The 25,677-nt window shown below is 36.3% G+C and overlaps 1 protein-coding gene across 4 annotated transcripts in view; it reads left to right on the top strand.

The window, feature by feature from the left end:
- MAP3K1 (mitogen-activated protein kinase kinase kinase 1) overlaps positions 1-25,090 on the top strand; it is a 65,060-nt gene extending 39,970 nt beyond the window's left edge. For 3 of the 4 annotated variants that reach the window (XM_052777500.1, XM_052777498.1, XM_052777501.1), the window contains exons 3-20: positions 1,884-2,090; positions 3,838-4,038; positions 4,876-4,992; positions 5,558-5,706; positions 8,127-8,248; positions 9,007-9,088; positions 9,219-9,396; positions 10,185-10,475; positions 10,926-11,047; positions 12,106-12,197; positions 12,445-12,634; positions 12,950-14,228; positions 15,154-15,306; positions 16,702-16,864; positions 19,193-19,324; positions 20,321-20,463; positions 20,940-21,071; positions 22,417-25,090. In XM_052777500.1, coding sequence (XP_052633460.1) covers positions 1,884-2,090; positions 3,838-4,038; positions 4,876-4,992; positions 5,558-5,706; positions 8,127-8,248; positions 9,007-9,088; positions 9,219-9,396; positions 10,185-10,475; positions 10,926-11,047; positions 12,106-12,197; positions 12,445-12,634; positions 12,950-14,228; positions 15,154-15,306; positions 16,702-16,864; positions 19,193-19,324; positions 20,321-20,463; positions 20,940-21,071; positions 22,417-22,566 — 3,903 coding nt within the window. In that variant the 3' untranslated portion in view covers positions 22,567-25,090. Of the gene's footprint in view, positions 1-1,883; positions 2,091-3,837; positions 4,039-4,875; positions 4,993-5,557; positions 5,707-8,126; positions 8,249-9,006; positions 9,089-9,218; positions 9,397-10,184; positions 10,476-10,925; positions 11,048-12,105; positions 12,198-12,444; positions 12,635-12,949; positions 14,229-15,153; positions 15,307-16,701; positions 16,865-19,192; positions 19,325-19,819; positions 20,464-20,939; positions 21,072-22,416 lie in introns of those variants that run through there. The other variant, XM_052777499.1, reaches the window with a different exon arrangement.
- Positions 25,091-25,677: the final 587 nt, after the last annotated feature.

Below are 25,677 nucleotides of genomic sequence, written 5' to 3'. Positions count from 1 at the left end.
GTGGTTTTAAGAAATTGTGGGTGGATCAAACATGAAACTTACTAAACATAGTTAGAATTCTATTCAGTATAATACTGGTTAATTAATAGCCATTAGTTACCTGTACGTGTAGTTGCGTTGCTTGATGTGACTCCCATGTACCATTTGATGGGAGTGCTGATTTAAAGCTGAGATCCTCTGATGCAGTAAACAAATGTTTGTGGACAGCTTTTCAAGACTAGAAATAAGAGGGTTCTGTTGGCAACTTTCTGTCATGGCAAAGAACATTGAAAATACTTACAAGTGCACCAGAAAAGCAATACCTCAAAGGATCAAATAACCCCAAACAGTTCTTACTCTAAAAATTTTTAAATGCATCTTGGTTACTGCATAGCTTGAAATTGTTTCCCTGCTCAGCCCGCTTCCCTTGAGGTTTCTGGGTTTAATACACCTTCTGACGCTCCAGATTCTCCCATTTTACATTTTAAATGTTTTCAAGTACTAGCAGCTGGTAACTGCAACTTGTCTATAGGCCTGTGAATTTGCATTATGACTGTCCAGGAAAGAAAAAGCATTACAGTAATCAGCAGGAGAGAAAAAAAAGGCTGCACTGCTTTTTATAATTCTTCATTATCCTGTTCACTTTCATAATCAGATAGCAGTATATTTAAAAAAAATAGCAGCAAAGGTTTCTGAAAAGTTCAGGTTTGCAATACATTAAATATGTTGACTTCTTAAAGTAAAATGAGCAGTGCTTGGACCAAGGCTGTAAATGCAGATTTTTTTTCTGTTAGGCAGTGCCTAAGTGGAATAGCTTCAGTTGGATGAGTTAAACGCTTCAGTTTAAAATAGCATTTGACTTTGTGGATGCAGTCCAAATCATCAGGTAGAAAGGCACAAGTCTGGATGTCTCTTATTCCCCTGAGCAGGAAAACCCCTTCCATTTTTTGCCTAAATCAGAGAGACCTCTGGAACTTTATAGGAGAGGTCTGCTCTGTTAATCTGAAGTGTTATTTGGAACTTCTTCCAGCTTTGAGTCAAGCCTCTAAGACATGGAGAAATGTAGAATTAAAACTGAATCTGCTGTGACTGCTTTTAATTTGATTCCCAGGGGCCTTACTATTCTCATGCGTTATGTGGGTCTGAGAGGCAGGCAGCTGAAAGTTGTCTTGAAATATTCTGTACCTCAGGGTCAAAATTCAGTGTTCATGCAACAAAGCACTGTATTAGAAGTGTATGTACTCGCTCTGCTTGAGCACATGTGTATATTCCTGTAGCGCAGCACTGTACACAGTGATTAGCTCAGATACCAGATGTAGTGTAGCTGTTCCACTTGTACGGCAGGAAGAAAACCCACGTGTGGTTCTTACAGGGTGCAGCACACCTTAATTTTGCTGCATTGCCTCCAGGTTTAATGTAATTTTTACTTTGCAACAAGTGTTGTGCTGTAGAAATAGCAACCCTGGTATTTCTCAAGTGATACTTACTGTATATAGCAGAGGGATCCAACATTATAGGTCTTAATAATCAGACAATGTCTGGTAAAAAAAAAATAAAAAAATTTTTGGCTGCTACTATCTAAATGGGGGAACTGCTGCCCTTTGAGATCATGAATGACAATTACAGAAGTACTTTGAGAATCAAATCAGTTGCTGCCACAACTAACATAAGCAGGACAAATGGGCAGGAAAAAGGGTTCTTGCTTTTGTGTTGCGTATAGATTAACTAAATAACCCCTATTAGATGTTAGTATTAGAACCTAGGGAACATGCAAACTTCAGATGTCTGGATAATGGCTTAATTATATAATGCTAGCAAAACAAGTTTTGATTAATTTGTTTTGCTTTAGTGTAAAATGATCAATTTGTAATTCTAACACATGGTTTAATTTTAATTCTTGCAAGGTGGTGAAACCTATCCCTGGGAAAGGAGATGGATTGGAAATGAACAAACTCTCTCTAGAACCTCAAGCTGAAGGACAAAGCACTGCTTCTTCACCTACACAGAAAGGAAGACGTAGTCCTTCTCCTAGTAGCTCCTCTTCATCATCTTCTAGGACGGTTAAATCTGAATCACCAGGTGTTAGAAGAAAAAGGGTATCTCCAGTGCCTGTAAGTTGCAAGCTGTGATGTAATTTTTAATTTGACTATACTCTGCAATCTTTTGCTTATAGAGGCAATTAATCCTCCCTGTGCAGGGCAAGATGCTGATACAAAGGGCTTGTGACAGGGTATCACTTGTGAGATATGCAGAGCATATCTCATGTTACGATTCTCATGTGTGGACTTTTATTCTCTACTCTTAGGTGTGTGTTTTCTTTTTAATTCAGTCCTGCTTTCAATTTTTATTTCTAGGAAATAAATGAAGAAATATAGATATTCAGTCGTGAAGACATGTATGTTCCCTTAGCTTGATTTGCACAAAGAGGTGCTAGTAGTTTGGTGGTTTTCCTGTAGTTTTGCATGTCAGTTCTCCAGGCAGATATATTCCACTGGGGATACGATTGTTGACTGGATTATGATTCCTGTAGAAAATTGTTACTGGTATGCTATTTGTGATTTTCTATTCCAGAACTGATCTTTATGTACAGATAAGGGAAGATTTAGGTATGTGCCTTGTTAGAAGACTAAAATCTCTATCATTACATTTGAGAAGATCTGGAATAGAATGTTTTGAGCAATAGTAACTGCCTTCATTAAAGAAGGTCAAGAGTATAATGTTTTGAGCAATAGCATCTAACAGGTTTGCTTGTTTACAAAAATGCTCATCCACAGTTAAGCTTCAGTTGACTTGTCTACAACTTCACAGTGCAATTAGAGTAAGAATAGGATCTAATTGATTTTATTGTCCCATTGCTCTAAACAAGGTTTCCAAAATCAATTAAAATATGTACTGCCATTCCTCTGAACTAGGCACGAATATCACACGTTACAGCACTGCAGCACAGCTCCTTTCCTCTTGACAAGAGAAACTGAAAGGTTAAAAAAACAAACACCCCCCCCCCCAAAACAATGCAAACCAAACCCACAACAACCCACCAAACTATTTAATTTATCCTTTGATCCATTTTTACTTGATTGTTTTTCTTTGTTTTACATTAAACTTTCACATCAAAAACCTTAGAAGTTCAAGCTACCTTTTACTTATTGATTGACAGGTAGTCAATTATAACCTGCATCATAACATAAAATTCAAAGTGGATATAAGTCAAAGCAGAAAATTTGAAGTTGGACAGAGCCATTAATGCATCTCATAATGTTAGAAATGTGAAGAATTTAAATGAAAGGTTTGGGCCACTGAATTTTTATCATGGGCAAACAAAATAAAACAGAACCATCCTGAACTGAAAGTTGCTTTAATTGTGCAAAGGAGAGGAAGCTGTATCCTTTTTCCTTTTCTTTGGAATTTCTTAAACTTTTGTTCATCATTGACCATATATTCCCTTTTGTAAACTCTAGTCATAGGATTTCTTCATTTATGAAATATATTAGCACTATAACCTTATGTAATAATTTCCTGTATTGAGTCACAAGTCTATGATTATCTTCCAGTTGAATTATACTTGCTAATTCAGTAGTAATATGGTAAGGCAACCAATGAAGACTTGAAAATAGAAGTAATTTAAAAGACTCCTTTTCTGTCAATGTCAGACAAAATTTCAGTTTTTCTCTGTCCTCGAGTTCTGGACATGGAAGAAAAGTAACTCTTTTAAAGGCATATAGTCTAAGCAGGTTGCAGTAGTTTCAGGCTGTGGGGACTCTCTTATTCTATGTCATTTGGAGGGACAAAAAAACCCCCCAACACCTAATTAAACTTACTGTTGTCCTGGAAATCCTTATGATGGAACCACTTATGTAGTTTCAGAGTGGACGAATAACACCACCTCGACGAGCCCCATCTCCAGATGGCTTCTCTCCATACAGCCCTGAGGAAACAAATCGTCGTGTCAACAAAGTTATGCGAGCCAGACTGTACTTGCTGCAGCAGATAGGACCCAACTCTTTCTTAATTGGAGGAGACAGCCCTGATAATAAATACAGAGTGTTTATTGGGCCTCAGGTAGAGAACATTTTTGTGTTGTCTGTGGCTTTTATTAATTTATAGTTAATCTTGGAAAACTGTTCAAAACCAAATTAGATTAAGTTAGTCACCAACCCATGATAATGGTTCTATTAAGTAATGTTTAAAAGTTTTAATCTGTGCTCATGTAATGATCAGCTTGTATTTTGTCAAATATGTAGCAAGTATGTTAGTTTTCTCTAAAGTTTCTCTTTAAAAAAGAAAAAAGACTCTAGTTTGGAAGTAATTACTGTTGTCCTGTCTATTTCTCATTCCTAGAAGTGGCTCTGAATTACATATCTTTTTTGGCTAAAATTTGGCCACATCGTTTTCCTAGTTTCTCACTCTGAAATGCTTTATTTCCTCTCTCTATATAAATGACAAGCACATGACACAATTCCTTTAGTGGTGTGATAATTTCATTAATACCCATAGTGAGGTCCTTTTCATAGACTTTCGTAGTACTGATGTGATGCTGCATTGGGGAACATTTAGGTTTTTGAGTAAACAGAAGCATCTCATTCAAGCTTGATTGCTGTCATGTTATTAGATATACGATGATTATATGCACAAACGCCTTCTAGGATGAAGCATAGCAATAACTTCAGTTGATTTTAAAAAAAATTCAAAGTGGGAAAAAAAGTCAATTGAAAACTGGTGTAATAATTATTTGCTTTTCCATATATATTCCTGAATAATATTTGGGGAATTCACATTTTCTGTAAGGCCATGTAAGAAGATAAGAAGATATTTACGCCTATGATGCAGTTAAATGTGAAAACATTATCTATGTAATTATCAATTCAGTAAAGCCTTAGCATATACTTTTCCTTGCAGACTTGTAGCTGTGGCCGTGGGACATTCTGTATTCATCTGCTCTTTGTTATGCTGCGGGTGTTCCAACTTGAACCCTCGGACCCAATGCTCTGGAGAAAAACATTGAAAAACTTCGAGGTAATTGATTTCTAATAGATCTAATGGCAGATCTAAAATACACTCCAGGTAAAAGTCTTCAGGACTTTATCTTAAAAATGCTGAAAACTGTTTCAAAGCAACAAGAATATATGTTTTTAATTATATCTTTAATTCAGTCTCAAGACTGAAATTTTTTTAATTTATTTATTTGCATAGCTGCAAATAAAAGACGTAACTAAAAGAATAGTAGAGAACGGTAGTTTACTGAGTGATTCAAATCTTGGATTTTCTACTCAAATTTGTATATCTGTCTCACCAATTACCTGTAAGGTAAACAGAACAAGGGTCTTCAGAAATAATTGTGTGTATACTTAAAGCTGTTGTTTATTTTTAATAAGCAAATAAGTTTTTGCTGTAAAGTGTTTCATGTGATCTGTTTATTAGTAAGACCTCTAAAATTCCTGCTGCTGCTGCTACTGCTAATGCATTACTGTGAAGGTGAACAGACCTTTTTTTTGCAGTGGTTAAGCTTCAGTAATACTACTTTTAATTACAAGCTATTCATAGCATAAATACGTCTGTTGCTATCTTTCTCTGATGTTAGGTTGAGAGTTTGTTCCAGAAATATCACAGTAGGCGTAGCTCGAGGATCAAAGCTCCATCTCGTAACACCATCCAGAAGTTTGTCTCACGCATGTCAAATTCTCATACATTGTCATCATCTAGTACTTCTACATCTAGTTCAGAAAACAGGTTAGTATTTTTCTAAAGGAATTAAAAGCTTTATTCTGTAGTTTTCTTCTAATTTTGGAGGTTTAGAATCACCTACATTCTTTTTGTTCAAAGCTGCTTTCATTTCAAGCCACTTTAAGTCTCTATTTGCAAACGAACAAGTCAAGCATACATTAGTCACCAAGTGGGCATATTTGCTTTGTAACTTCTGTTTGAAAAATGTTAAGTGGAGTTGTGAAAAGAATTTTTTTGAGTCTTTATGAATTTGGGAAACAAACTTTTGAAATGTAAGTGCAAGACTGAAGCATGTATTAACTTTGGAAACCTATTTCTGTGCATTTGTTCAAATACAGCACTTGTGCAAATGTTGACAAATGAAGGAACATGATTTTTGTTTTTCTCTTGTCCTACTTTGTCATCGTCACAAGCATTTCTCCAATACGCTGAAAAATTTTGGGGTAAATGCACTTTGTGTAAACTTATATAAAAATACATATATACAAACATAAGTAAGCATATATTTAAAAAAAACATTTCATGTAAAATGGGTGATTAAATTATTTTAAGGGAGCTATTAAACTATTATGATTTTCATAGTTTATACAATATTAAACGATGCCTTATTTACCAATTTTAAGTGATGTTTGATTCTTTGATTCCCACCCCCCTGACTTCTGCTATTTGAGTGATTTTGCGTGTTCTTTTCCTTGATTTTGAAAAGTTATTAATTTTTTTAAACAAGTGATTTGTGCATGCATGCATTAGTGAGTGAACTAGACATCCCCTATAGAGGTCAAACCACAGAAGGCAACCTAAACTGAAGCTTTCTTTTGTGTAAAGTGAAACCTAACTTAAGGAGTACCTTGATATGTTACTTTGTGATAATAAGCATATAGTCAGATGAATGTATTCAGACAGGTTTATAATTCTGATGTACATTTTGTGACCTTAATTTCCCATCAACTTTTACTACTTTTTTCAAATTGCCAAATTGTGTTACTGTAAATAAATTGCATAAACAAAGCAGTTCAGTAGTTCTAGAGTAGATTATGTGTTTATCTGGCAAGTCAGTTCCTTTAATATAGATACCTTGTGCAGGAAAATTTTTTTTTTTTCATAGAATTGGCTTCACTGGATTGTGAACTTCGCTGCATTAGTTTTCATTTTTTGCAGGATGAAAGCTTTTTCAGTTGCTTGCCAGCACACCTGATGATTAGTTCCTAGCATTACTGGTTCAATGAGATAAGTTGCTGTTTTGTACAAGTCTAATCTTGCATGATATAAGTGTTGGAGAACAGTGAGCATCAGATTCATTTGAGATAAAAGTTTACTCAGTGCTGATAATTACTGTGACTTGCAATTATTTTAGGTTTACTAAAATTCTTCAAAAACAAGTTTTAAATTAATACTTGTGTTTCTATACATGCTGTGGAAATGAATTTTTCATTGTAAGCTTATTTTTGTGGATTTTTCAAGGAAAAAAATAGTGTCAACCATTTGCAAGGAAATAGAAGTGAATATATGTGTATAGAAATAGTGTACATACAAATTAATTTTATTCTAAAAATATATTTTTGGTGAACAAATGCAGGGTTCCTGCAAACTTTGACACACACCGACTATAACTTAAATTTTTGTTATGAATAAGAGTTTTGCACATTTAAACAGTATTACAGAATACTAAAATCTGTGTTTTTCACTACGTGTTACTTAAGTTCAGAATAATTTTTCTGGCTAAACCTCTGGTTATATCCAATTAAAAATTAAGATGGGGGTAAATAAAATGGAAGAAACATGTAAAACAGGGAAAAAGGTTTTTTAAAAATCTACATGTGACATGTAGGTATGTTAGTGTTCCTGTGAATCTATAGCATCTGTTTCTGTTAGTGGCAGAAAATTATTGGGTGGCTGTTATCTTCTGTTAATTTTTTGAGTTTTACATATGTTCATCAAATAGTATTTACAGTTTCCTGTAATGGGCTAAAGACTACATTGTGACTCAATGCTCTGAAGGAGTGTAATGGAAAAAAATGTGGGTAGCTTTCAAAATATAAAGATTTCTTAGTTTTTCAAAACCAAATGATAAGTAAAAAAGTGAAGGTTGGTTTGTTTAAAGAAGCCTTAGGGGGAAAAAAAAAAAATGTAAGTGCCTGAAAGGCTGGGCCTTTCAATCTCTAATTGGTATCTGACCTAGTTTGAAAAAGATGTCATGTGTTTTGTGACTTTCCCTTTCTTTTCAACAAAGTGTTTTCTGTACTCAGTGCTTCTAAAAATTTGGTTGCTTACTTATTCAGACCAAGGTTTAGGAGAATGATTCATGAATAGCCTATAGTTATTCAGAAGTGACTGTTCCAAACTGGAGGGTAATCTTTTTTCACTGTTAAAGCCTGTTCTGAATTCTGATATGCCACTTTTACAATCACAAATATCTATTTTTATAGTATGAAGGATGAAGAAGAACAGATGTGCCCCATTTGTTTGTTAGGCATGCTGGATGAAGAGAGCCTAACTGTGTGTGAAGATGGCTGTAGGAACAAATTACACCACCACTGCATGTCAATATGTACGTTGTCATCTTCATCTTGTTAAGTTCTGGTGCCTCTAAATATGCAAAAATATTATAACTTAGTGTGTTTTTGTTGGGGTTTTTTGTTTGTTTTAAAAGGAAAAAAACAGAAACCTGCTCTTAAGTGATGACTCACAGCTCTTTGTGAGAGTTTGGTATCATTTGGGTACTATTGATAGGCCTTATTTTATCAGTTATTCACAAATCAAGTTTGCAGTTTGATGCTTTGAGAAAAAAGTTAACTGCAGGGCTAGAGGTTTGAGCCTCTCTTACCCGAGGGAAAAGATTATGTCCAATTGGAGCAAGGTTAGGAACAGACTTTTAGTCCCCTGTGACTTGTCATTAGAATGCATGAAAGTCATCTGGTATCACCTAGGATTATGTAGTGAATTATGGAGTATGCTTACATAGCACATTAAATAAAGTATGTAAATTATTACAGTTTGCTTTAACAAATAAAATTCCATCTCCCATATTTTAATGCTTTTGAAAAAGTATTGCCTATGTTTGAAGTACAAAAGGAACTGCAGTTCAGTTCATAACTTTTAATATTAGTTGTAGTGCTAAACTGAAGCACTTCTGCATGCAAAAAATGTTTAAATGCCCATATTTATCAGGCTGCTGCAAATGGCTCAGTTCAGAAGTGTTTATCCTGAAACTAACATTCTTCAGTAAGACTTAGAAATAGTAATGCCATCTTCTGGTTTTATACACTGTAAAACTGAAGTACGTATTATCCTGTTCCTGTGTTCCAGGGGCAGAAGAATGCAGAAGAAACAGAGAGCCACTTATCTGTCCTCTTTGTAGATCTAAATGGAGATCTCATGATTTCTATAGGTAAGGATTCAGTCTGTGTATAAGAAACTATCTGTTTCTGGATCCTTAGTTGATGTTCCTAAATATGCTGAAGTATTTACTCTAGGAAATGTTTCATTTGTTAATCCATGTTGTTTGTTGTAATCTGCAGTCATGAATTGCCAAGCCCTGTGGATTCTTCTGTTCTGCGTGTGGTTCAGCAACAAACTCAGCAGCAATCTACAGCTGGATCACAGAGAAGAACCCAAGATAGCAATTTTAACCTTACTCATTATGGGGTCCAACAGATCCCTTCTGCCTATAAAGATTTAGCTGAGCCATGGATTCAGGTAATTTTACTTTGTAAAAGAAGCTTCAAGGTAAAAACTGATTTTGAACTGTTCTTCTACATTTGTCAGGTCAACAGTTCAAAAATCTATTCTGAATCCCATCAGCTTTATGATTGATCCTAACTGGAAAGAATTATGTTTAACTTGCATCTGAAGAGAAGGTTTTTCCAGTCCTGTTTTAACTGGGGTTTCAGTTTTGGACTTCACCTCAGGCCTTGTGTTAAAGGTCCATGTAATAAAATGTAGTATTCTTAACTCTAGTTTTGGTTTTGCAAGTATCACATAAATACAGTTGGCACTTATTGTTACCTGAGTTGTGTTGCAGGAGCCAAATGACCTAAATAACCTCTAGTGTCTAGAGGTGGGTTCAGTGGAGCAGGGGTCACGCAGTTAAAAGTGGGAGAACTTATATTGCCTGTATTTCTGCTGTAATTTTTTGTCTGGTATAGCTGGACCTTGGTTTCAGGGTTGCTTATATCAATGTCTAGAAATAAACTCCATACTGAATAATTAAAATTCAAAGTGAATGAAACCATCCACACAGTCATCCTCCCACTTCTCTTAACAGGGTTTTTGGAGAACCAATGACTTATCGTTTATGATGTTTCATTTCTATCACAGAATCTTTTTTTAAGACACTGTACCTTCTGACACATTTTTGCTGTCAGACTTCTTAAGGTGATTTTTCACCAGAAACATTTCTTTGCTCTTTTTGATTTTTCTTCTTAGGTACTTAAGTTGCAGTATTATTCAGTTTAATTTCTGTAACATTGCTTTTTCCTTGGCAGGTATTTGGAATGGAGTTAGTTGGCTGCTTGTTTTCTCGGAACTGGAATATACGAGAGATGGCACTTAGACGTCTTTCCCATGATGTTAGTGGTGCTCTATTACTAGCTAATGGTGAAAGCACTGGAAATTCTGGAAGTAGCAATGGAAACAACACAAGTGCTGGAGCTCTGGGAGCAGCTAGTGGGTCATCTCAGACCAGTATCTCAGGAGACCTGGTGGTGGAATCCTGCTGCAGTGTGCTGTCCATGGTCTGTGCCGACCCTGTCTACAAAGTGTATGTTGCTGCTTTAGTAAGTAGTTGTTTACTCATTGTATTCTAGTAATTTCATAGTTGCTTCATTTTTGAAGGGGAGGGAAAGGGAGGAGATACGTGAAGTCAGGAATCCTAGTAATTGTTGTTGAGCACCACTGATGGCTTAACTTTTAACCATCATCTGAAAGCAGGATGAACAAAATCCTCGGCAAGAGTGGAATGGCATGGCTCCACTGGCCAAATATAAGGAAATGCTTGCTACAGTGCTACGTATTAACACTACTTCTATGACTAGGTTCTTTCCAATCTCAAAGAATACATGACTAATTCTAACAGTGATATGTAGTAAGCTATTTATTCTTTGAACATTTCACTGATGCTTTGAACACCATTTATGTAAAACAATTTACAACTCTCTAAAAAAAAAATTTTTTTAAACGTGTAGCTAATTCAATTTTGTATGTATTGCTTTCTTCCTTTCTCTTAGAAAACTTTAAGAGCCATGCTGGTATATACTCCCTGTCATACTTTGGCAGAGAGGGCTAAACTACAGCGACTTCTCAAGCCAGTTGTAGAGACGATATTAGTTAAATGTGCAGATGCCAACAGGTATGGTGTCTCATGAACTTCAAATTTATTTTGGATTGTTACTAAAATGTCTTGAAGCTTCATTTGTTGCTATTTATGTGGAACTAGGAGACCATTTATAGTTGGTGGTGAAATAAAATGTGTGGATCATAAGTATAAATTTATCGTGTTTTTTTTAAAGTCTAATTGCTACCAGCAAACTTGAAAGCTTGAAAGATGTGGGTTTTGAAGGCACTTGATTTTATTTTTCCAACTCTTAGAGATCTTAAATGATACTTTGCTTTTACAAGGCCTTTTTCCCCCCCCTCTTAAAATAAAAGAGCATGTTGGGTGCAGTCATCAACTATCCCCTCCATCTCAGTTGATATTGCTTTAGTCTAATTCTCAGGACTCACCTTTAAGCAGTCAGCAAGTACCAATCATGTATGTTTCCTACTTCAATAAAAGCTGTTGTACATCTGTGCCATGAAGTGTTAATGTAACACTTCTACTTTTTATTTCACAGTGTGATGTTAGGAGATGGCTATTCTGAGTGAATTCCCTTGGCATTTCTGGCTTGAGTAGGCCTTGTCTTCCCATCCCAAGCTACCCTGTTTGTTCTGCCAGACCAACCATTTCTTCATCTGTACTGTAAATTCGATGCAGAAGTTCACCAGCTTATTTTTTGTCTCTTTAGGTTTAGTTCCTAAGCAGCATTTCTTCTGAAACTGCAGCTAGAGATGCCCCAGCAATAGTCTAGCAGTAGAATATCTAAAGTTAAAGGAATAAGTGAAATAGAACTGCTCCTTGTGTTGCTGAATTCCTGGATTTGGCCTGTTGTTGCAAGAGAATGAAGTCCTATTGGGGGTTTTGTTTATTTATTAGTGATAGACATGACATTTCTGGAAGTATCCTTGTAAAACATGTCACAACTATTGGTAGCTTACAGATAGAGGATTATAGAAATGTATTGGAATAAAGTGATATGAAATTTTCCACACACAATTCCAAGCTAATGATTATTGAAATATAATGATTAGGATGTTTTTCCTTGAAAGCATCTGCTAAAAGAGTTATTTTTTGGTTTTAATTTCTTATAGTCGAACAAGTCAACTTTCAGTCTCAACGCTATTGGAGATGTGTAAAGGCCAAGCGGGCGAGCTGGCAGTTGGGAGAGAAATACTTAAATCTGGTAATAATAGCTCTTCATATATAATTGAATTATAATTACAAACAAATATACTGAAGTATTTTAAATTTAATACAGGATTTATCCAATATTAGCATGGCAAAGGGAACAGTATTGCTCTTAGCAATTTGGGAGGGGGGTAATTTGGGCACGCAATGTGTATTCCTGTATGATACATTTCCGATCTTTATTTAGATCAGAATTTAGATGGTGAACATACCTAATCCTTATTTTATCAATTTTTTTATAGGGTCCATTGGTATTGGTGGTGTTGATTATGTCTTAAATTGTATTCTGGGAACCCAAACTGAATCTAGCAACTGGCAAGCACTACTGGGGCGACTTTGTCTAATAGACAGACTTCTGTTGGAATTTCCTGGTGAATTTTATCCCCACATTATCTGTGGAGATGTTTCACAGGCTGATACCATAGTAGACAGGTACTTGCTTACACTTTGTGACTATTACTCTTTGTAGTTGAATGTGGTGTTGGTGATTTCTTAAAAAAAAGTTGTTCTAATTCCAGTAAACAAGTAGTATATATGTATATGCAAAAGTGTGCTTGCTTTACAGAGTAAATGGTTGCCTTTTTTAAAAACTTTTGACCTGTGAATGAATTTTGAAGCACCAGTGCAGCAATAAGTGTCCTTTCTACTGCAGAACTGACAGCTAAATACATTGTCTTGAAATGGCTTTCTTGGCACTAGTTACCTAGAGTATCTCAGTGTATAAAACATCTCTTTTCTTTTTTTTAGGTATAAGAAACTTCTCTCCCTCTTAACTTTCGCCTTGCAGTCAATTGACAATTCCCACTCAATGGTTGGTAAACTATCGCGGAGAGTATTTTTGAGCGCAGCAAGAATGGTGGCAAGAGTGCCCCATGTTTTTGTAAAGCTGTTAGAAATGTTGAGTGTGACAAGCTCAACTCATTATGCAAGGATGCGTCGACGTCTGATGGCAATAGCAGATGAAATGGAAATTGCAGAAGCCATCCAGCTAGGCATGGAAGAAATGCACTCTGGGGAGTGTCAACATGAAGACTTTTTGCAGCTACCTGTACCAGATAACTCTCCAGAAGCTACAGAAAGTAATACTCCTAACAATACTGTCCAGTTATCAGGGAAAAGTGGGAAAGGTTTAAGTGACAAAAAACTGAGTGCCAGGCCAGAGGACATTTCTGAGACACTGGCTGGCCTTGCTGTGGGACTTCCTGTTTCATCAGTAACCACTGAGCAACCAAAGCCAGCCATTCAAACAAAAGGAAAACCCCACAGTCAGTGTTTGAACTCTTCTCCCTCATCCAGTCATTCCCAGTCACTATTCCCAACACTTGTGTCTCCTTCAAGCCCATCTGTACCAGCAGGAACTGTAACAGATGTCTCTAAACTCAGACCTCAGGGATTTGTTCCCTGCAAAATCCCCTCACCTTCTCCTCAAACACAGCAGAAACTTTCTCTGCAGTTTCAAAGAAACTGTTCTGAAAATAAAGAACCAGAGAAACTTTCTCCAGTTTTTACCCAAGCCAGGCCATTGCCATCCAGTCACATACACAGGCCAAAGCCATCACGACCCACCCCCAGTGATGTGAACAAGCAGGGAGAAACCTTAAAAAACAGTATGACACTTGACCTGAATGATATTTCGCAGTGTGACGGCAACAGTAGTAGTAGTAGCAGTGCAGTTATACCAAGTGAAGAGACAGTGTTCACACCAGTAGATGAAAAATGCCGATTGGATGCTAATGCAGAGCTCAATTCCAGTATTGAGGACCTACTGGAGGCCTCTATGCCAACAAGTGATGGCACAGTTACATTCAAGTCTGAAGTTGCAGTTCTTTCTCCTGAGCGGGCAGAAAATGATGATACTTACAAAGATGATGTAAATCATAATCAAAAATGCAAGGAAAAGATGGAAGCTGAAGAGGAGGAAGCTTTGGCTATTGCTATGGCAATGTCAGCATCTCAAGATGCCCTGCCAATAATTCCCCAGCTACAGGTTGAAAATGGTGAAGATATCATAATCATTCAGCAGGATGTGAGTATACGTATGAGAATTTAGCATAAGTCTCAACTGACGTTCACTGAATTTATAAAGCAGTGCTGTTATATTTCCAAAGTTATATAAAACATAAAGATACCCAATACCCTCTCGTAGGAGTTGGAGTATAAACAGTCTGCCAGTTGAGGGTGCTGACAGAATTCTTCCGTGGTTATTAACAAGCTTAGAGAAGGTATTTGGAAGAGAAACATCATGTCATGTACCAACTTTTAAAATGGCAAAGAAGGAGGTGTAAAAGTGGGGAAACCAGGAAATGAGGACAAAGGTTTTAAGCAGGAGTAGAACTGTACTGAGTCTGTACTGATTTACTTTGAAGGCAATTGTACAAAACCAAACTAGTTTCTGAAAGAAAAGGCAGAGTTGTAAGAGATCTTGTTGTCAGCACATCTTGAGAGAGATGTGAGATACTTTAGAAGTCACAAGAAAGATGCTTGTTTGCAAGTAGACAAAAGCACAAGAAATAAGAATAGAGAAAGGAGTATTTTCTTTGTGGTCCTTTGCATGAGGTAACAACATGTGAAGCATAAAATGGGAGCAATAAATTAAGTAGAAAATAACATGATTTTGGTCGTGTTTACTATAGGTGCTAACTAAAACCTTAATTAGACGTGAGATCAGGAATAGAAAAAAAGGCTTGCTCCTGTTTGTGTCCTTAAATCTTGCCTTTCACCTTCAGCTAGTAACATAGAGGAGGCTCTCTGTTCTTGCATACAGTAGGAGTATGCTGATTATGGAATACACTGGTGTTCTGGTCTCAGCTGAAACATGTACAACATGCAGTACAAAGAACTGTAAGGGAGAGAAGAAGCATATAAGCTTGGATATTTCATAACCTTCCAGAATGTCTACATTTTAGATGCATGCTAGTAAACATGGAATTGATTTGGAATTCAATTTGCAGACACCAGAAACCCTGCCTGGACATACCAAAGCAAAACACCATTATAGAGAAGATGCAGAATGGCTTAAAGGTCAGCAAATTGGTCTTGGAGCTTTCTCGTCCTGTTACCAAGCTCAAGATGTAGGAACAGGGACATTAATGGCTGTAAAACAGGTAAATACTTCAAATACTTCACTTTCTTGAATATATTGTGCTTGTTCTTCAATATTTCTTTGGAATATTAAATATAAAAGCTCTCTGTCCTCACAGACTTCTTGTATTCCTTGCTTCCTCTGCTCCCTGTCATGTGTTCTCACATAATACATAATAAAAAGTCGATATGTGCATGGTATTAACATAACATTTTCAGGTTTTTTTTCACTTCTTAAAATGAAAAAAAAACCCTAACCTGTAATTTTTTTTTTATATGCCCATTTTCTTTCATAGTTCTTCAAATGCATTTTTACTTTTATCACGTTCATAAAACAGTGACAGTTAGGAATGGAGCCCAGATCTCTTGATTCCAACTTACTGCCCTCTTTGCAAGGGAGCTGTTAAAAGTAGTTTCCCCTTACTTGTCAAGACTTTTTTTCCTAAAACAGTTTAAGTGGAGGAAATGTAGTTTAATGCTTGTTTCCTCTGATCCAACAGCCAGCTTTGAGCCAAGTATTTTTAATATTTAAATTAACAGATACAGAAGTATGACTGAGAAAACAGGCTCAAATGCACATGCTTCACTCAAGATTTTTGAAGGTTCTAGATGTGAGTAAATCTTTCACGCTTTAGGTGCCCTAGGTCTGGATCAGTGATACCAATATAGAGAGAATCTTAGTCCCCACATTTTCTTATTAATTCTAGAATGAACTTATACCTATGGAATTAAGCAATTTCGAAACATTTCGTCAGGGAAAGAATACCTGTCATCAGCTATTCCTCCTCTGAAACTGTCTTACTTGTGAAGGAGTAGGATAGGACTGTCCATGTAGTCCTTGAGGCTCCTCCTGGAGAGATGATACTGATGATTCTGATGCCCAGGGGAAATTCTCTGCAGCATACCATTATTTGAGATTTACTATGGGTCAGAGCTGGGCTTGGCTCCAGTTCCATTACGGGACTTCTGATATGCTTTCCCTGTCCCCCAACCCCCATCAAATTTCTGGGATAAGAGGTTTAGTTATGAAACAGATAGTATGGTTAAACTGGTAAAACTCTTACAAATAACAACACTGTCATAATCCCATTTCAGGCCTTATCTTACTTCCTTTTCTTCAACATCTGAAAAAGGAAAAAAAAAAAAATCCTAGTTTAAGCAGGAGAGTGAAGAGGGGAGTTTCCCCACTCCATACTGGGAGAGATTTTTGTTGGTATTTCCCCAGAAGATCACTCTTAATTTTCTATGACTGTCTAACAGGGAGGTATGTTCTCAGCTGAAGGGGCTTGAGATAAAAGAATACTTGCTATTTCCAGATGGTGAAAAGGGATGGAAAACCATCCATTCTTGTTACTGTACTAAAAGGGAGGTTATGGCACTGGTAATTATGTAAGTCTGAATAACATATTTCAAAACAGGTGACATATGTCAGGAACACATCATCTGAGCAAGAAGAGGTAGTTGAAGCACTGAGAGAAGAAATAAGGATGATGAGTCATCTGAACCATCCTAATATTATTCGAATGTTGGGTGCTACATGTGAGAAGAGCAACTATAACCTCTTTATTGAATGGATGGCAGGTAAACAATTACTACACCAAAGAAAATTGAAGTATCAGTTGTGTCTTGAACTATGTAGTTTCATACTGCATTTTGCATCACTTCAGTTTGCAAATTTGTGTTTTCATTCCTGTTGGTAACCAGTATAAGGGTCTACTTACAGAACAGTTTTAAGTGGTCATATTCTTACTGGTGCATCCTTTTTTTTTTTATTTGGAATTTTCCATACCTAATCTGTCATACAGTTAAAGCAGTTGGAAGCCCTGAATAAAAATTCTACTACTTTTTCCTCAATTTCTGAATCTAATTGAGGAGTTAGAAACTTGACACAGGCACTTCACTTGGAAATACATCACACTGTTGCATTTTCAGTGTATCTGTGTAACTTTAAGTTATTATTAAAAATAACTTTGCTAGAAAGTTTGGAATACCTGTCACTTGTTTTTGTCCCAAGCGTTTTCATAAAAGTTGTGCAAGGTGACGTGCAAAGGCATTTAAGAACTTAAAGTAAATGTCTAATAGTAGGTAGTAAGCAGGATACTTCAGGAAAAACATGTTCAAATCGTAAATGTGTTGAGTGGTAATTTAGTAACAAATAGTGAAATCTTTTCATTATTCTATACAGCAGGGACAAGAAAGTCTATATCCTTTTTTTAAGAAGGAGCTTTATTAATTTTATGAATGGGATTATATGTTGTTGCCATCCAGTTATCAAGACTAGATTTGGTGTTTTATACATTCTTATTTTGTATAAAAGAAAGCATTGCACTTTAACTTACGTTCTTTGGCAGAAACTGCTTAGCAATACCAGAGTGCTAACAAGCAAAGCCCAAGTATGTGTTATTACAAGCAGTAGTGTAGGAAATATTTTCTCAAAACTAAGGGTGTTTTAACTTTTTTAAATTATAATTTTTCTGAAACAATATTATTTAGGTAATGAAATGTCAGTAGGGAGGCTCTACAAAGAGATCTGGACAGGCTGGATTGATGGGCTGAGGCCAATTGTATGAAGTTTAACAAGGCCAAGTGCCGGGTCCTGCACTTCAGTCACGGCAACCCCATGCAGTGCTACAGGATTGGGGAAGAGTGGCTGGAAAGCTGCCTGGCAGACAAAGACCTGGGGGTGCTGGTTGACAGCCGGCTGAATATGAGCCAGCAGTGTGCCCAGGTGGCCAAGAAGGCCAACGGCATCCTGGCCTGCATCAGAAATAGTGTGGCCAGCAGGAGCAGGGAGGTGGTTGTTCCCCTGTACTCGGCACTGGTGAGGCCGCACCTCGAGTACTGTGTTCAGTTTTGGGCCCCTCACTACTGGAAAGGCATTGAGGTGCTGGAGCGTGTCCAGAGAAGGGCAACCAAGTTGGTGAGGGGCCTGGAGCACAAGTCTTATGAGGAGCGGCTGAGGGAACTGGGGTTGTTTAGCCTGGAGAAAAGGAGGCTGAGGGGAGACCTTATCGCTCTCTACAACTACCTGAAAGGGGGTTGTAGTGAGGAGGGTGTTGGTCTCTTCTGTCAGGTGTGTGGAGATAGGACAAGAGGAAATGGCCTCAAGTTGAGGCAAGGGAGATTTAGGTTAGATATTAGGAAAAAGTTTTTTACTGAGAGTGTTGTCAAACATTGGAATGGGCTGCCCAGGGAAGTTGTTGATTCACCATCCCTGGAGGTATTAAAAAAGCGAGTGGACAGGGTACTCCAGGGCATGGTTTAGGGGGCATGGTTAATGGTTGGACTCGATGATCTTGAAGGTCTTTTCCAACCGAAATGATTCTCTGCTTCTGTGATTCTCATTCAAGCCCAAGTTATATTAGAATACTTTGAAAGGCACAACAGAAATCCAAAATCTTGAGGATCTATATACTAGTTGTGGAAAACAGAGGAAGATACTGCTTTTCCTTGCTTGTCTGCTTGCTTGTATGTATTGGTACTTGGATGGTAACAAAAGTAAATTGAGATCCTCAGAGGGAACGCTTACTGGAGGCTGCGTGTATCTTTTGCCCCAAGGCAAGCTAGTGTTCTGCTGCTTAAACGTTAATGTGAAACGTGGATAAATATGTGTATTTTTTTCAGCAACAGTACTTTGTACACTAAGGTATTTGTACATTCTTTTAAGGAAGTATAAAATTATGAGGAAGCATGAAGAGAATGTCTTTAATGTGTACAGTTACAGGTAGAAAGTAATTAAGTAACCAAGTATATTACTTTTTGCCTATGAAACTTTTTAATGTTTGGGGGGGAGGGGAAATCTAGTTATAAATTAGGAATACCAATACCAAGTTCCAATTTTAGGAGGCAGTGCTGCATTCTACTAATACAAAATATAAGCATTGATAAAATACATTTTTTATCTTCTAGGGGGTTCAGTTGCTCATTTGTTAAGTAAATATGGAGCCTTCAAAGAATCAGTTATTATTAATTACACAGAACAACTATTACGTGGCCTTTCTTACCTCCATGAGAATCAGATAATCCATAGAGATGTTAAAGGTGAGAATTACGTAGAATGTCTTTTAAAAAGGAATGTTCAGAAAGCAGCATCTATTTTGGCTTGAGACCTATTGCTTCTCTCGAATACCATCTCAAGAGTGGTATTTCTATTGGGTTTGTCTGATCATTCTTAAGAACTTTTAATTACTGAAATTAATCAGAATGTTCATATCCAGTGCTTGGGGATGTTTGCTACCTATGCCAATAGTTTAGAAAAATTGTTTTTCTCAATTTGTTCAAATAAAATATGAAGTTGCCATATAGCTTTAAAGATTGCTAGTTAAATTAATGTAAATGTTTACACTGAAATGATAGTAAAATCTGTGAACAAGCCAAGATAAAGACGTCAGGTTTCTAATGTATAGGAATATTGTGATGAGTTTTCTTCCTTCATCCTAGTTGAACATAAATACAGTGGTACTGTGTTTGAGCAAAATGTGGACTTCATTGGGAAATACCAGTCTTAATAAACTTTTCCCTTTAATGTCACTATAGCTGTCCATGAACTGGAGAGATATCCAGATAAGTAGCAATATAGCAATTGCAAATATTTGTCTTTAATATTTCTTCTTAAAATAGAACTTTCAGTTGCTCTGTAACTCACTCCAAGACAACTCAGAGTTGCTTAAGCATGAAGTAAGTTTAAATTTCACAGGGAGCTGCAAGCAATGAAAACCTCCAGGATTTTAGGTCACCATTTTCATTCATTATTCCATCTCCAGGCATTGTTCCAGAACCCTGTGTTTGTCCTACTTTGAAAGTTTGATTGCTTCTCTGTATCTCTCAGACAGCCTCAAGCTGTGTGCAGTATCATTCAGGCATAACAGAAAAGTGACATTATTAGACTTCGTCCTTGATTTTTAGATTTCCGTTATACTGGGGGTGGGGAACGTCAACCTATTTATAGTTTCGAAATGGAGTGAGGAAGAGTGTCTGTTCATCCTTTTGCCTTTAATAGAAAGCCAACTAGCAGTAATTTTATTATGCTGTTGACAGGTGCCAATTTGCTAATTGACAGCACAGGTCATAGATTAAGAATTGCTGATTTTGGAGCTGCAGCCAGGTTGGCATCAAAAGGAACTGGTGCTGGGGAGTTTCAGGGACAGTTGTTGGGAACTATTGCATTTATGGCACCGGAGGTAAGAAACCCATTTTGGAAGTTACTTCAAAAAGTTTGTTTGAGCTCTTTAAGTTAATTCATACAGCCAAAACCCAGAAAATAGCTGTAAATGCTTCACATATGTTTTAAATGTATTTGTTCTAAAGAATAGGAATGATTCCAACATGATGATAATGACATTTCGTTCTCGCTGTCTAAGTTGGTTTAGGTAGTTTGCTACAAGTTTTATCTATCATAAGTATTGCTACTAAGGCCCAGATGACCATTTGGTCAAAAGCTACTATTGCAAGGTACCTTGCTTTGCCCCTTGATCACGCATTTTATTTACTAGCTCTCTACAGCTGTATAAATCTTATGGCATTTACACCACTGATCACTCTCTCAACCTGAAATGTTAATCAGAATGCATTTGGTTGATGATATTTTTTGCATCTAAATTACTTAGAATTAAGAGACTTTGAAGTGGATAACCTGAGCTTTGGTCTGTCTCTTCAGGTTCTGAGAGGTCAGCAATATGGTAGGAGCTGTGATGTGTGGAGCGTTGGCTGTGTTGTTATAGAAATGGCTTGTGCTAAACCTCCCTGGAATGCAGAGAAACACTCCAATCATCTTGCTCTGATATTTAAGGTGAGGTGCTTTGTTGCTACCAATATGCTACAAAAGACGCTGACTAATTTCATATACAGCAATGTGAATTTTAGAAAAGTATACAAGTAGTAGGGGTTGTTGCAATAGCTCTTCTTTATATTGGAGCTGTTAGTGCAAAATCAATACTGCTATCAACATAATTATACTTGCTTGTTAAAAAACCCCAAACAGCTACCAACACAATAATATGCAGAAAAAGCTCTTTTGTAAGATATAGATACTTAGTGTAACAGGCAAAAAAAAATGTGGGAATACTGTTGATCTTGACTCTAGGCAGAAGGCTGGGATTTGAACTCTTTCTTACAATCCTGTAAAATACGGGAGCAAAAGAAGTTGTTTTTTACCATAAAACATTTATGTGTGTATTCATATTTCAGAGCGGGGAATGTCCTTTGGTAAAAACCTGACGTTCCACGTTCAGATTTTGCTGAAAGATATTTACCGTTATGCCATGCTATATATAAAAATTGCCCCTTCCTTCTCTAGGACATCCATTTTGGCATTCATATTTCTTACTAAAATCAATCAGGTATATTTAATTCTAAAAGTTTAGTTGAACTGTAGGCATGAATGAAGAAAATACTGCCACAAGTGAAGAAAGTGATTATTAGCATTTTCACTAGCATGAGTGAAGAAAGTGTTTCCACTAAACAGAACTACAACAGCAGTATTCAAATACGTTCTAATTAAGTACAAATCACTTGTGATAAGAGATGTAATTGTCTTGATTCTGTGTCTGTGAACCTGGTGGTGCCACTCTAGTGTTCTCAATCACCTCACTTAACCTGATCTAGAGAAGATCAAAATTAATTGGTGGGGATTGATCTGTGTCTATCTGAGAAAGATTGCCCTTTGGGGTAGTAGCAGAAATACAGCAAAGAAAATGCAAGAGAGCATACCCAGCTTAACGTATCATAATGTAACATCACTCAGCTTAATATATCTCCATGTTGGCTTATGCCAGTTAACAGTGATGGCAACTAGTAGACTAAAGAATACCCATATGTATGGCATAAGAGCTTTTCTTGTGGCCTGCTCAGCAGATGGTCACTGCAGAATCTTGCTGTAAGAAGAAAATTTAAAGAAAAGTGCAAGGAGAGAGGCAGACTGTGAAAGGCAATAGGTATAAGGGCAACTTAAGACCCATTTTATAATATGGAAGCAGTAATGTAATCTTCAAACTGCAGTAGGAAATACGCTAAGTGGAGAAAAGCTCATAAATAGAACTCATTGCCTGAAAATGATCAACTTGTGGAAGAGTTTGGGGTAGGAGAGGGGACTTAAGAATCACTGACTTCTAAAAAGTTATTTTCCCTTTGTTCAGATTGCTAGTGCAACCACTGCTCCATCAATCCCTACACATCTGTCACCTGGCTTGAAAGATGTGACTCTTCGATGTTTAGAACTTCAACCTCAGGACAGACCCCCATCAAGGGAGCTGCTGAAACACCCAGTCTTCCGTACTACGTGGTAGCTACTTATGTATAAGGCTGATATACTGAAGAAGATGCTACTGAATATACCATAACTGTCTTGCAGTGCAGTTAAGCACAGCAAATTGTATTGTTCTGCTGGCCTTAATGATAGATACATCAAGGACTTAAGGCCAGTGGAGGACCCTACCTAAGTATGTGATTGACAAATCGAGATCTTTACCTAAGCTCAGTATGCAACATTTCACAATTTGTGCAGAGATTAGTAAACTGTGCCTTTTCAAACATCTGGCTGTATGTGAACACAAAAGCATTTTTCCTTAAATCTGCATGATTATTTAGCAGATAAGTGATTTTTATTTTATTTGGAGCACTTTTTCAGCAATATTAGGAGCTGAGGGGCTCAGGATCTATTTTAATATAGCATTCACTGTTCCATTTCACATCATGTAGATGTAAGCAGAGGATTCTGCAATTAGTCAGTTTTCAGCACTGGTTAAAAGGAAGTTCTGTATCTGTCCATTTTAATTACATAAAGTTCTCTGAGTAACAAATCCAAACATTGATGGATACTTTAAAAAAACATTTTGCCTTCCTTAAAGTAAGAGCAGGCAGTTGTGGTTCACTGCATTTACTGCTGGCCATGTAATTTCTTTTGAAATTAAAGGGTTTTTTCATTGTATTTTTAACTTTCAGGGAAAGGTGATCTTTTAAAATAGTCTTTAGAAAAAGATGCAATAAGTGTCATGGAACATCTTGCTGACACAAGAGTTTTAAAAACAGATTTGCTGGAAATCTGGAAAAAAAAATGCTATCTTCAACAAAGCAGTGTTGAAGGCTTTGATAGTATAGGTTATTTAAAAAAACAAAACAGAAAAAACAAGATTGTTCTGCAAAGAACAACTTAGTCTGAATCATGCTAAAAGTTGGTGAGCCTTCTTTTCTTATAGCAGTTTCTTCTGGGAAATTGTGTAGAGAATTTTCATGTCAAAGGCTCCAAATCCAGCTCCCATTAAAGTTTATGGGAGAATTCATCCTTACACTTCAGTGGGAGCAGGTGCCAACTATGAGCAAATCTCATTTTTTGTTTAACAAAACTGAGGTCACATTCTCTACTGATAATAACTTTCACGTGCTGTTTTCCTTCTGCCATACATCATCTATTTACTGTAGCCATTAGTGATAATTTAATTTGAAAATGCTAAAAATATTACCATAAGAAAGGTATTTATTTTAACAAGAAACAAACTTGGACTTGAAAAGCAAGATAAAGTATAATGTGAAGTAAAGCTTCACCTGTAGTGCAAAACTTGTGGTTTTTAGCAGGTGTGTTTTTTTAAAACAGGTTTTTAAATTTATTTTAAAGGCAGGTTATTAGATTCTGATGCATGCAATTCTGAAGGAAAATGGCAGCTTTTCTTTTGCTTTTTTAAGAGGGGATCTTTTTAAATCAAATATTGATTGTGTTTATTTGGAAAAAAATACTGTTCATGTTTTAACTCTTCAGAAGCCAGTTGCATTGTTGGACTGAAATAGAATTGGTTATTTTCAAAGACTCAGGACAAACTAAATAAGCTATAGTACATTAAAAATGTACAATACAAATTGGAAGTAAAACATCTTAAAGATAAGTTTACAGGAATGATAGTGCTCATACTAATAAAAAAAAAAAAGCAGTGTCATTAGTTGTGAATGTGTTTCTTTTGGAAATTTTACATTCCTTTGTTTTGGAAGACTGGCAGACTTTGAAGAGTTAAAAAAATAATACCGAAATGTGAAGTTTGGTAGCTCTAACTGTTTTGTACTTGACTTTTTTTTTTTTTTTTTTACCACTTTAGAATTTCTTGTTCTAGTAAGATTGTTTCCAAGTCTTTCTTATGTGCAAGCTTTAAAGGATGCACTCTTGCCAATTCATGTACTGGAAGATCAGTTGTCAGATTAATACTGTTTCTGGTGGAAATGCAAACTGTATAAACTGATGAACCTCAGCTAATCAGTATTACTTTGTAGATCACCATGCCTACCACATTTCAAACTTAAACTGCCTCTAGGTGTCCAAATGCGTGTGTTTGCATTTCCCTCAGCTTGCTGGTAATTGTGGTGTTTTTAAAATGCAGATGTGATGTAATATTCTTATTTTCTTTGGATCAAAGCTGGACTGAAAATTGTATTGTGTAATTATTTTTTTGTGTTCTTAATGTTATTTGGTACTTAAGTTGTAAATAACGTCTACTGCTGTTTATTCCAGTTTCTACTACCTCAGGTGTCCTATAGAGTTTCTTCTACCAAAGTTCACTTTCACAATGAAATTATATTTGCTATGTGACTGATTCCTAAGACTTCCAGGGCTTAAGGGCTAACTTCTATTAGCACCTTACTGTGCAAACAAATTTTACAGAAATCTCTGGGTTAAGAAATTTGGCTTCATTGTATCCTTTGTTATTTTAAATATATCAAGATATTTTAATTAAAAGTTTTTACCCCATTGAACCAATTTTATATAGTATAATTTGTACCTATTTTGGTGTTTTTTGTCTTTATAGTAAATAAAAGTTTTTGAACAAATTTTGTCCTTTGTTTATTGTAGTGTGAACACGTTCAGTTTACTGATGTAACATTTCTTCTAGACTTCACTGTTTCTACATGATTTCATATGCAACACTCAATATATCAAGACTTAGTTTCTAATATTAAAGGACACATATGAATGAGTATTGGCTGATACATGTATATCTTACTTGTATCAATAAAGAATGCTTAGATAAAGGGCAGCAACAAACACTAAATTTTTCTTAATCGATAATAAAGGTAGGAACTTCTCTCACAACAACGTATCTGTCAACCTCACTTGCTTATGCCCTCAGATCAAACATTAAATGTCTAAATTTTGCAGTACTGCAAATGTAACTATTAATTACCAAGCCAGGTGAGCTGATTTGGTTAGATCAGTTCTGGAGGCATAGAGGTGTACCTTGGAAGTTAATCTGCTATTTTGTTTTCAGTTAAATGATTCTGTTGCTTGTGATTTAAGTAGGAAACATAAGCCTTTCCTTATTCAGGCAGTCTGAATATGTATTGCAAAGATAGGGCTTGTTTCAGTTGCTTGTCTTTCTCCTGATTTTTTTAAATTTTAAAAATTAATCTATTTTTTG

The sequence above is a fragment of the Harpia harpyja genome, chromosome Z (genome assembly GCF_026419915.1).
Source record: "Harpia harpyja isolate bHarHar1 chromosome Z, bHarHar1 primary haplotype, whole genome shotgun sequence".
In the NCBI taxonomy this organism is placed as follows: Eukaryota; Metazoa; Chordata; class Aves; order Accipitriformes; family Accipitridae; genus Harpia; species Harpia harpyja.
Note: the sequence above shows the minus strand (reverse complement) of the source record. Positions and strands in the feature narration are given on the sequence as shown.